General features: G+C 40.6%; 1 protein-coding gene across 3 annotated transcripts in view; it reads right to left on the reverse strand.

The window, feature by feature from the left end:
* Window positions 1-6873: 6873 nt before the first annotated feature.
* ABCC4 (ATP binding cassette subfamily C member 4 (PEL blood group)) overlaps window positions 6874-12313 on the reverse strand; it is a gene marked incomplete at both ends in the record, with an annotated part of 194785 nt that continues 189345 nt past the window's right edge. For all 3 annotated transcript variants that reach the window (XM_084235702.1, XM_084235701.1, XM_084235700.1), the window contains one exon: window positions 6874-6981. In XM_084235702.1, the coding sequence (XP_084091828.1) occupies window positions 6874-6981 (108 nt within the window). The remainder of the gene's footprint in view (window positions 6982-12313) is intronic.

Consider the following 12313-nt stretch of genomic DNA (forward strand, 5'->3'; position numbering starts at 1 on the left):
AATCTGCAGCAATGATACAAGAAACCCCTGTTTATCTTTCCTCTAGGTTTACTTAACATATCTCTTACATTTCCTCTCTTTATGCATTGGTAGATAATACAGACATTTTGCTTCCAGGATCACATATAGGTAATAAAATATGATATTGTTATTACATGACATGGTGAATTTTGCTGAACCATTTAAGAGTAAGTTGCAGACATCATAGTAACCCTTCACCCATAAATCCATTAATGGGTATTTTGTTATAAGGACCCTTTCTGAGATAACCCTGGTAGTTAAAATTCAGGAAATTTAACAGTGGTACAACTGTTAGCTACTATGCGGTTAGCTTTATTCACATTTTACCAATTACCTCAGTACTGTTCTTATTGTATTTTTTTCCTTTTTTAGATCCAGGATCAAACCATACATTTTATGGTCTCATCTTTACAATTTCCATTTCATCTGAAAACCCTTCCTCAACCTTCACTTATTATTGACTTTTTAAAGTGCAAACCAGTCGGCTTGTAGGATGACCTCAGCTTGGGTTTGCCTGGCTACGGATTTCATGTGGATTAGGCTCATTTTTTTTTTTCCATAGGGAGTGGCAAGGTTACTACAGAAACAATGTGCTCTTGTCATGGCCTCACATTCAAAGTCAAGGATGTTGGGCCATCATTGGTAACGTTCATTCTGGGTCGCGGGGTTAAAATGGTGTTTGCCAGGTTTTTTTACTTTAAAGACACAATTTCCCCCTTATGAACTGATTAATCTGGGAAGATACTTTCAATCTATAAAAGTCACCCCATATTTATTTAGCTGTCTAAATAGTCAACCTATGTTTATTTAGCTGCCATGGTTGAATTTTGTCAGATTTAGAACAATGATGGCTGCAATATGGTACATTTTCTGTCAGTCCTCCTACATTTGTTGGCATTTTACTGCAAAAAAAATCTTCCATACTTGTCATCCATCCATCTATGTCTATCATATCTACCCATCCATCCATCCACCAATCATCCATCCATCCATCCATCCATCCATCCATCCACTTCATTTATCATGTCTTCTTAGAATGTGTGCATACGGATTCATGGATTTTTAAAAACTTCCTTCTTCTAAAATGGAAAGTTTTAAAATCTTCAATCCACTGTTGATTGTTTTTTTCTTACAACACTCCTACCGTGATAAAAATTCTGTCTCATAGACTCGTTTTCATTTTTGTCTATGTAGTCTGCAAAATTCAATTTAAAAAGTTTTTCACGTAATGCCCTCCAAAAGTAAATATGATTAACTTTTGGACCCAGCACTGTTTTTGGCTTCCATCTATTGGGATGGATAATTGGGAGTTGGCTAGTTTTATGAGCATGGTTGCTGAGTGAAAGATTGGATTTAGTCAGAACCATCCAATGTAAGCTTTCTGTAAAACATTCTCAGTGTATCTAAGTCTTGATCTTGGTTCTTCTTGAAAAATCATACGGTCTCAGTGTTGATCCCCAAGGCAAGTTAGATGGGCCTAGAGTCTGGGGCGGGGGGTCTTAAAGAGTTGGGACATGTTATTTTTTTATTAGTGTTATTTTTTAGTTCTAAATTCAAATAAACATATGTTTCTCTTAGCTTTTCAACACACTGCTGTCTTAGTTTTTGAAAAAATGAGATTATTTTCCTTAGAACATTAAATTTGAAAAGCAAAAGCTCGATTAACCCATATTCTTTCTGTTTTTAAAGGAAAATCAACAGCTTACACATAAAACCTAATGTACTCCAAAGGGCTTAAGTGGTCTGATGGGTTCCAAGGTACTTTCTTCAACATCAAGACCATGCTGTTGATTCAAGGATATAGTGGGTATAAACATATGCACAGTATTGTTTTGTCTTTGAAATACTTTTAGATTAAAAAAAAAAAAAACCTGTTACCTTGAGCAGGCATTTCATTGTTTTACTTGTAAATGCTCTTATAAAATATTGTTAATGTATAGCAGAGTTTTTTGAAATTCTAAGTGGTCTAATTTGAAACATACACATCATGGTCTAATTTTTGCCTGATACCATGGTAACAATGAAGAGACTAATGTTTACAGAGGCTGACCACACACAAGTACTGTGCTAGAGCAATGCTTCTCAATGATGTGGGGTTAAGATTCCATTCATTTAACCACTTAAAATTTTCAGTCCAGGGGGGCGGGGGCGGGAGGGGAGGGATTGGGGTCAGAATGGGGGGCTGCAATTGTACGGGGAATATAACAATAAAATTTATAAAAAAAAAAAAATTAAACAGATACAAAGTAAAAAAAAAAAAAAATTTTCAGTCCATTGGAAACTAATAAATGATTCAAAAGCCGTTGGATAGTATGCAGCTCAAGCCAGTTCACATACAACTTCAACACTCAAACTAGTTTCTAGGCCACTAACAACAGTCCACGGACCCCAAGTCTGGACGTCCTGGCAATGTCAAATGGCTAAGAAGTTCCCAGATTTCTTGAAGTCCCTAGTTAATAACAGCTGGCACTGACACTGGCCCACAGACCATGCTATGAATGTTACTGTCATATCTAATCTTTGCAACAGCCCTCTAAGAACATTACTATCCCCACCGCAGGTTTTTTTTTTTTTTTTAAAAGATTTATTTATTTATTTATACAAGCACTGGGTACAGTCAGAAGCACGGTAGGGTGAGAGAACTCACCAGAGCCAGAGCGGGGAGCAGAGCAGGCAGAAGGACCTTCTCCACACAGGAGCCCACAATGAGGAGGCAGTAGAACGCATACCAAACCCAGATACCCTGTATGCAGAAGAGCCCAGCTCTGAGCCTAGAAGACATCTCTGGAGCGTGTGGTCCTCCCCGTATGCTTGCTTCATATCAGCCAAATGTGAAGGAGGGATTTTTTGATCTCAGCCAGCACATAAGGAAGCCCTCAAATATCCCTTCTGAGGTCTACAAACCTACCTTCAACCACTATCCTGTTCTCCTCTCCTGGTGAATGAGGGGACTCTCTTTCCATCCAAGGTCAAGAAATCTATCCTTTCCATTTCCTATGATACTCTTGACCCGCCAATCTTCACAATCAAAGCAATTGTGCAAGAGCAGGAAAATTATATTCATTATGAAGATACAGTTGAGTTTCAGAGAGGTTGCCCAAGCTCGGAACTAAGACTGTGACGATCAGGTGACTATAGCCCATTCTTGTCAAGGTTGGTGCCAGGTGATTGCCCTGACACCTTACCAGTTAGCACCTTCCTTTCTCTCTCAGGTGTCCCATTGTGGACAATAAATTTTTGGGGGTCACCCTATATTGGTAGTGAGTGGCAGAGGCAGAACTGGCATACAAATCTGTGTGACCAACTACAAAATCAGGGTTTTTACTATCACAGGCTATCTTTTTTATTTTTAAGATTTATTTATTTATGCATACGAGAACTAGGGTACAGGCCAGAGGTGTGGGGGGTGAGAGGGTTCACCAGAGACAGAGCGGGGAACAGAACAGGCAGACTGACTGAAATACACTGCTGAGAGGAGCAGCGGGTGAGTCAGGAGAGGTCTGCTGCGCCATGTGGGTATCTCCCTGTCCGGGGATCAAACTCATGCTGGAGTGGCTGCAGATTGCTTCCTAGGTTGCATCTTAACCCCTTGCACCACCAGGGAGGCCCACAGGCTATCTCTTTAAGTTTCAAAGTTTAGAAGGAAATTTGTTCATGATCATTATTCATTTCATTCACTTGCATTTATTGAACACTTGGTGAATAAGTCTGGTTTACAGCATGTAATCAAAAAAATGAATAGGTCACACAGTTCAGATAGTCACACTCATGGTTTGGTAAAAAAACCAGACTATCTAAAATGTCACTTATGACAACACCATAGTCTCCCCTTTATCTGTGGAGGATACGACATGGAATAAAAAAGCACAGAAAACAAAGCTCAATTAATACTGATCTCACTGCTATCAGCCCTTTCCTCCCGAACTGGAGCATCTTAGAAGCTCCTCTTTATTCTCCCAATTACCAACACCTTCCACCTGCCCAAAACGTAGCACTATTTGGACTTTGAAGACCACAGTCGTGGCCACATTTGAACAGTGTATAAATGTTCTCCTGGGTGAAGTTTCTTATGCTTGTGAGGTTCACCTGTGGTGGTGTCGTTTTCTAGCTCTCACCACTGTAGAGTATTTTATTAGATCACAGTTCATTTTATTTTTGCTGCTGAGGAGCGTATGGATTATTTCCAGTTTGGGTGGGGCGTCAGGAATTGTGTTTCTACGAACATCCTTGAGACACTTCGCTGGGAGCACATGTGTGTGTCCTGGGTGTGGAATGACTGGATCACAGGGTGTGCAGCTTGGGGAGGGGCTGTCAAATTGTTTTCCAAAGTGGTATTTTCAAATACGCTCTTCAAACACACAGCAGGGCATGCGCATTCCCAGGGCTCTGTGGGCTTGACTGGTGCTCTCCATCTCTAGCCATTCTAGGTGTTTCATGATGTCTCCTTGTAGTTTTAATTTGCATTTCCCTAGTAACTAACAAGAGCGAGTACTTCTCCAGTTATAGGCCATTTGGACAGTCTCTGCTGTGAAGCACCTATTCAGGTCTCTTGTTCATTTCTCTAATTGGGCTTTCTATGCTTTTCTTAATGTGTTTTAGGAGTTCTTTTGTGTTCTGTGGTACTTGTTCTCAGACTTGAGTCAGCATCAGAATCTGCCTCAGGGCTGGTGAGACACAGACTACTGGTCCTGACCACAGAATTTCTGCTCCAGGAGGTAAAGGGTGGGATGCACAAATCTACATTTCTAATGAGTTCCCAAGTGATGCTGATGCCTCTGGTCCATGGACCACACTTTGAGAACCAATGTTCTGTAGTGTTTTATATCCGGTAGCAACTGATGTTTCTTGTTCATTTAGAGCAAAGAAACGTTTCAAAAAACCTCATGATTTAATATTGTTTAAGCCTGGGGCATCAGCTGATTCTCTGCCTCTCTGGAAGGGTTGCAACCAGCTTGCTTCAATAACAACGGTTTCAAACCCTGCCAGATGTGGACACCTCTCTGAAATCCAGCTACCTGCTGATTTGGTAGACTTCGTTAGCCAAGAGAATCAGCCGATAACAGAAAGATTGTTTTTTGATCTCAGAAAAACTCATTAAAGACTGAGTCAGTAATCCCTCTAAGAACAAAAACACAGATTTGCTGAATAAAGATGAAAACTGTCATTTATTTCAACTCAATGTCCTTTCCTTAAAAAATTCTACAATGACATTAAAACAGAAATAAAATAGAAACATGTTTATTTAACTTCCCTTAACAGCTAAAGACCAAATAAACACATACACATTTCAAATATTTCCACTGTTTCCACAAACCTCATTATTATCATTGCTTCATGTCATACCCCTGAAATACCAACTACAACTTCATTATTAAACTACTTACTAATTGGACTAAACATTAACCATATCACTTCTAAACACAGAGTAGACGGCTATTGCACTTAATGTATTTTGGTAGTTTGTTGTGTTTGTGCATTTTAAGGCTTGATTCTATGAAACATCTCTTGCTCTCTATTGAAGAGTCAAGCACTCGGCTATAGGAAGGCATATAACATATGCAGTTTGAAGGTGACCACAGAGTTTCTGCTCCAGGAGGTAATGGGGGTGGAGGGAATGCAAGAATCTATACCTTATTCTGAGTGGTCATGAAAATCCTTTCAAAACTGTGACAGTAAAAAACCCTTAACAACTTCAACTCAACATACCTGAACCACCACCATCAAGAGCAACTGAAGACCCACAGTTCAAATAAAGCAGAGCAGGCCCTGGAAATGACTGTGGGTTGCTGATTCATGAGAAAGACCTACAGAAACTACTCTGAGTGGACAGAGGTGATCTAACCTGGGCAGTGTCATGATTATGAACCTGTGGATGCACTCTGAAAACAAACTGCAAAATTGCAGTCAATGTTTGCTATTATTTGCAGTTTTGCCACCAGTGGGAGAGCTTGTCCATGCAATTTAGCAAGGATTTCAATAAAGGCTAAACCAAAAGGCTGAGGGTCAACAAAAGGTTCACCGTCAGCAAGCCAGAAATCCAAGTAAAAACACTATCACTTATTTCAAGAATTACGGCTGGTGGTTTGGTCTTCTTTGAACATATTACCGTGCTGAGGTAACTGCAACTGTTACCATGTCAGAACCATGCAAATCTAAAAGACAATGGATGGTCACAGCCGTGCCTTCATCATCAAATCATGAATAAGGGCTCCTACTTTGAGACAGCATCATTTTCCTTCTCTTTCAGATGTTTCAATATCATCCCTTTATATTTTAACCATGTCTTTTATTTTGAGGAACAGTATAGACTTTCTCTCCTCCAATAATATCACTTAAAGTCTATTTTTGGTTTTTCCAATGAGTGTTATCGGTACTATTTTAACCAGCAGCCTTTGGGGAAAATAATAGTTCCTACTTCTGTTAAAGAAAGTAGTGACACAAAATGGCAACTTCACACAGACTTCAAGTAAATAGAATCCCTGATATAATTGGAAAGTAACATGTAATCTGGGGAAAAGTAAGAGAAAAAAAATATCCGTGACAACTTTGTTTTATACCTTTATAAAAAGAGCTTTGGCTCTAGATTCTCTTAAGGCACAAAACCTGGTCAACAGTTTTTCTGGGTGGCCTGCACCTCTGATTTGGATAAGAAAAACACATACTCTAACATTTAAATAAAAATAAGAAATCATTTTGTGAGAGCTGAAAACCAGGTGAAGAATAATCCAAATAAACTAACATCTTGTATGTGTAAATATTTGTGGCTAGATTTTTTAAAAAAAGTACATTGTTTACATAGTGCAAAAACTACCAGAAAAACGCCTTCGGAATAGACTTGACATTGTGGAAGAATCACAGTGCTGTCTCGAATATGGTTAAGGCTGAGGGTTGTCCGTTGGAAGTGTTCATGAGCACGTGGCCATTGTGAGTAATATCTGGATAATTCCTTTTGAAGTACACCTGTAAAAAAAAAAAAAAGGCAAAGAAAAAAAAATAGGCATAAAGAGACTGTTTGAGAGTTTTAAAGTCCTTGTGTCCAAGGCAATGCATTTCTATGACTACTTCCTCGTGTGAGGCACATTATACCATGGGTTGAGGCACATTTAAAAACAAACAGGGGGCCTCCCTGGTGGTACAAGGGGTTAAGTCTCAGTACTATGAAGCTATCTGCAGCCACTGCAGCATGAGTTCGATTCCTGGCCAGGGAGCAGACCTGTATTTCAGTAGATCTGCGTGTTCTGTTCCCCACTCTGTCTCTAGTGAATCCTTTCACCACCACCCCCACCTCTGGCCTGTGCCCCAGTTCTTGTATGCATAAATAACAAATAAAAATAAAAATTTTTAAAAAAATTAAATAAAAACAAGCAAAAAACATGGGTCTCTTTACACTACAGAGAAAGGAGCCCTATTAAAACCCTCAGCAGGGCTGGGCCTGAATGCTGAGCAACCTGTAGATTCACTTCAGTTCTGATCATTCTGATTCATAGGTGTGTTTTATCACTACATTACATTGACAAGCAGAATCATTTTTACTGACTCAAAAACCTGGAGATAAATTAAAAACAGGGCACAAAGAGGCAGAGAAATCTAGTGTCTGCATGGGGGTTTCTCATTTTCACACATAAAATGAACACAATGGGTTTGGATGTTAATATCAGGTTGTAATCCCTATATTTTATAAACTCTGATTGACAAGCATTGAGACGCGGGTGTATGGGTATGAAATATCCTGGCATTTAATTTGTGCGGCAAAGCAGTTATAGGGCCCATAGAAATGTGATCTGTGGATACTGGGCCACAATAATGAAAAGAGAAGCAAAAGCTTTAACAATGACTCAACCAAGCAACTTCTCTAAAAATGTAAGCTGATACCAAATAATAGGACCGTTCTTTGCCAAGCCTTTGAGTTCCTGAATTCTACCAATTTCTAGCTGAACTAGAAGAGATACAGGTTTCCTGATAAATATATAATCAGAACATAAAGGAAATGAAATGCTGTCAAGTTTCTCTGTTCCACAATCATCAGTTTTTAGTAGCTGTATCGTATCTTGGTTCCTTGACAGATGCGCATAACAAAATGAAATAATGTCAGGACTTGCGAGCTCTTATCTCAAAATGTGTTTGGGTGAAAAAAGGACTTCAATATAATTTTTTCCCCCAAAGAAGCATGTGAAAAGTTTTGTTTGAGTCTTTAAAACAGAAAATGTACCATCTGTCTGAGGCTGACATGTGTCACGAGCTGGGTCTTTTAGATGATTCCAGATCCATTATATAAAACAGGGTTCCAAATACATTTGTGGGCGCTGTCAAGAAAGTCATCGTAGGAGACAATGGACTTCACGGACGAGAAAGAAAAGCGCTTCATATTAAGCGCATGAGTTTTTTCTCTTGCCACTTGTGTTCCTGCTACTCTAAAAAATAATTACTTAAAAATACTAGGTATTAATATGTCACTGAGTTTAAGGAGAAAAATTAATTCTCTAATAATGCCTGGGCCCTTCCAGGTGACATGTGAGGCTATTTCTATTATAATGCAAGAGTTTTAAATAGGATCTTAAAGGGAGGATAATTTCATATTATCTCTCACCTTAAATTATTTTTTGTTAGCCAGATTTTGTGTAGTTAGATATTTACATATTAAAAAAAAATCTTTTCCTGATGAAAGTAAAAATGGCCAAAAGAACAGATAGGAACACACTTCATATCTTATTGCTTGATGGCCCTCCCCAAAGCAGCTCATATTCACCATAATTCTCTCAATGCAATTTTTAAAAATTATTATTATTAGCAGCTTTTAACTGAATGGCCTTGGCTTCATGGCCCGAGATACTTGAAAGTGAATAGTGAAAATGAGCTTCCTGTGTATAAAGTCCTTGGTCTGACCTTTCTTTTTCTCCCCTGTTGCCATTATAATACATTCTGCCTAAGAGCAGAAGGGAGAGAGAAGGCGTCTTTCTCCCAATGCAGGTTAGGGAGACGTTGGAGATACATGGGGCTCCCGTGTGTTGGGCCAAGCGTGGGGCAGTGCAGTCCAGGCCCACAGCTCTCCTCCCAGGCCTCGCTGTTGATCGAGTGTGAAATGAGACAACAGTGGCTTTACCTCATAGGAACTAATTAATGGCTGCGTACGCAGGCTGCGAACACACCGGGCTAAGTGCTGGGTGTGATGCTGAAAGCTCGGTGAAGTGGCCCCTTAGTCCACAGAAAATAGCAGCATCAGCCGGCTTAAATGATGTAAACAAAACAGCTGGGAGACCCTTTTGTGGATCTTTTGATTTTTCTTTATAAAACCCCAGAGTCCTGGCTGAGTCACCTCTAATTTAGTGATAAGGGCAAACAGAAAGGCAGGAAGGTAGTTAAAAGATTAGGGAAGTCGGAACACCGCCACATACTAACTAGTGACTCGGGGAAGGGATTCAGCTTCTCCCGTGTGTCAAAAGCAAGAAGAATGTGAATGGTTGTGAAGCTTAGAGGAGAAGACTACTAAGACAATTGAAAATGTAGATGGAGTCTCCTGCTTTCACCTTTTATGGGACAGGATTCAGAGCAAAGTTCACAGCCTTAAATTATTTATATTAATAAAAAGGAATGAAAACAAGTACATTCAACAAGAAACCACATCAAAATAAACAAAGGAAGGAAGGAATTAATGAAGATAAAAGCAGAAAGTCATCAATTATGAAAGAGCATACAAGAACAAATTGTCTAGGAGTTGATTTTTTTTTTTTTAAAGATTTATTTATTCACTCATACAAGAACCAGGGTACAGGTCACATGCTCAGGAGGGCAAGAGGACTCAGAGAGAAAGTGGGGAACAGAACAGGCAGATTGACCAAAATACACTGCTGAGGGGAGCAGCGGGCGCGACCGGAGAGGTCTGCCACGCCATGTGGGTAACCAGCTGGGATTGAACCTGCGCTGCAGAGGCTACAGACAGCTTCATAGCACTGCGCTCAACTGCCTGCACCACCAGGAAGGCCCAGAGTTGATTCTTTTTGGGGTTAAACAGAAGATTATGATAGCTAATTGGAAGGGGAAAATGGAGATTGAGAGTGGAGAAAGCATAGATTTCCTACAAAGAATGAGTTAACCATATCTACCGATATAATCTGAGGCATTACATTAAATGAAAAAAGTAAGGAACAGTTATTATCTGAGCTTAAAAACCAGAAACACTATAAATTCAAGAGCACTTGATACACAGAAAGTACCAGCAGAACAGCCGAAAATGGCACCGGGGAGCCATTTGGGGGTTGGGTCATGTAGTGACAGGAGTGACTTCCGTTTTATTTACAGATTGAAAAACAAACTGTGAGGATTTTAGGATTTCACTGCATTAACACATATCATCCGGCAAAAAAATGTTTACAAAAAAGCAGCTTTAATTAGAATTTCTAAAGCCACTCAGAGGAACGTTGGGTATTTCCGTGGTTATTATTGGGACATAAGGGCTCTATCTACAGACTTCGATAAAATGATCCAACTTTTATCATCAACAGGTAGGATCTACATATAATTGTAAAATGCTCTGTCTTTCTTCAAAGCATTTGCACACGCTCTGCCTCCTCTGACCCCCGTGAGGACTGAGCAGCAGCCGGGCAGCATGTGGCCCTCCTCAGCCGGCAAGGACCCTGAGGCTGAGGCCCTTGGGGATGTGTGAGACCATGTATGTGGCTGTTGAGTGCGTCTACCCTATTCACACCGGCTCAGGTCCCTACATCCAGGATATCAGGATTTCATAACTTTAGGGGTGTAGCTGGTGAACAGATCAAATGGCACCCCTGTTACATCACACACTGAGAACAAAAGGACCTCAGGAAAAACTTTAGTGAGGTCTGCTTCACCATGACAGCACAAATGGGGTGAACTGTGTCCCTGCAAAATGTACAGAATCTCAGAATGTAATCGTGTTTGGGGAGAGTGTCAATTCGTTAAAATGAAGCCCTCTGGGTGAGCCCTAATCTAATCTGATTGGTGTCCTTATAAGACATCGACACAACCAGAGGGAAGACTATGTGAGGACATGGAGCCGTTAGCCCCAAGTAGCCAAGGAGAAGCCTCAGAGGAACCATCGCTGTCCTCATCTTGATCTCAGAATTCCAGCTGCACAAGCATGAGGAAGTACATTGCTGTTGTTCATGCCTCCTATTCTGTGGTTCTCTGTGAGGGCAGCCCGAGGAAACTAATGCCCCCTTCAGCTCTATTGCTCTAGCATTCTCTACCCTTTCATGGATCATCCGGGAAAGGTGAATCAGCCAGAGATTCAGCTCGCCTGAGCCAACATTTCCAGAAAAGCACCTATGTGGTCTAGAAAGTGTGACTGGGAAGCAGCTTTCCCCAATGTAGAATATTCTTGAGAAGCCGCAAATTCTAATCTGCTAATATAAATACCATGTTGACTTACATGAATCCTCCTGGTGTTACAGTTCTGAATGATGCATTTTCTTTTTTTTGATGCTTGCACCTTTAAAAAGTGACAGTGTGGGGCCTCCCTGGTGGTGCAAGGGGCTAAGACGCAACCTACGAAGCTATCCGCAGCCACTGCAACACAAGTTCAATCCCCAGCCAGGGAGGTGACCCACATGGCGCAGCGAGCAGACCTCTCTTGTCTTGCCAGATGCTCCCCTCAGCAGTGTATTTCAGTCCGTCTGCCTGTTCTATTGCCCACTTTGTCTCTGGTGAATCCTCTCACCCCTCACACCTCTGGCCTGTACCCCAGTTCTTGGATGTATAAATAAATAAATCTTAAAAAAAATAAATAAAAAGTGACAGTCTGACAGCTCATTCCCCTAAGAGGACCAAGTATTAGCAGAAATGTGAAGATAAAATCCATTTATCTGGATGAGAATCAAGACATGTATGTCTGTATATTTTTCCATGGAAGTGGCCCAAGTTAGGCAGTGTTGAATCCAAGAGTCCTGCTCTGCCACCGTTTGAACATGGGTTTGGCCCCATCTTGGAAACCACAGGTGAAGGGCAGTAAATGCAGTCCTTAGGGTGACGCTCAGCCTCACCCAGCAGTCTACCTTCTGCTCTGCACTGACCAGTTGTGTGAGCTCAGGCCAGCCCTTGACTCTGATGTACCTCCTTATCCATGAAATGGGAAAAAGCAAATCACCAGGAAGAGGAAGTGAACTCCTACTTGCAAGAACCATGCACACTGTTTGAACTAAAAAGAAATACAGAAATGCAACTGCCATTAAATACTAAGTTCGGTGCAAGATGACTGCACCGGGAATCCTGAGTTTTCTGATGCTACGATCTAAGAACAGAGTTCTTGTTCTGCGCTACA

The sequence above is a fragment of the Talpa europaea genome (assembly GCF_964194135.1).
Source record: "Talpa europaea genome assembly, chromosome: 6".
Lineage (NCBI taxonomy): Eukaryota > Metazoa > Chordata > Mammalia > Eulipotyphla > Talpidae > Talpa > Talpa europaea.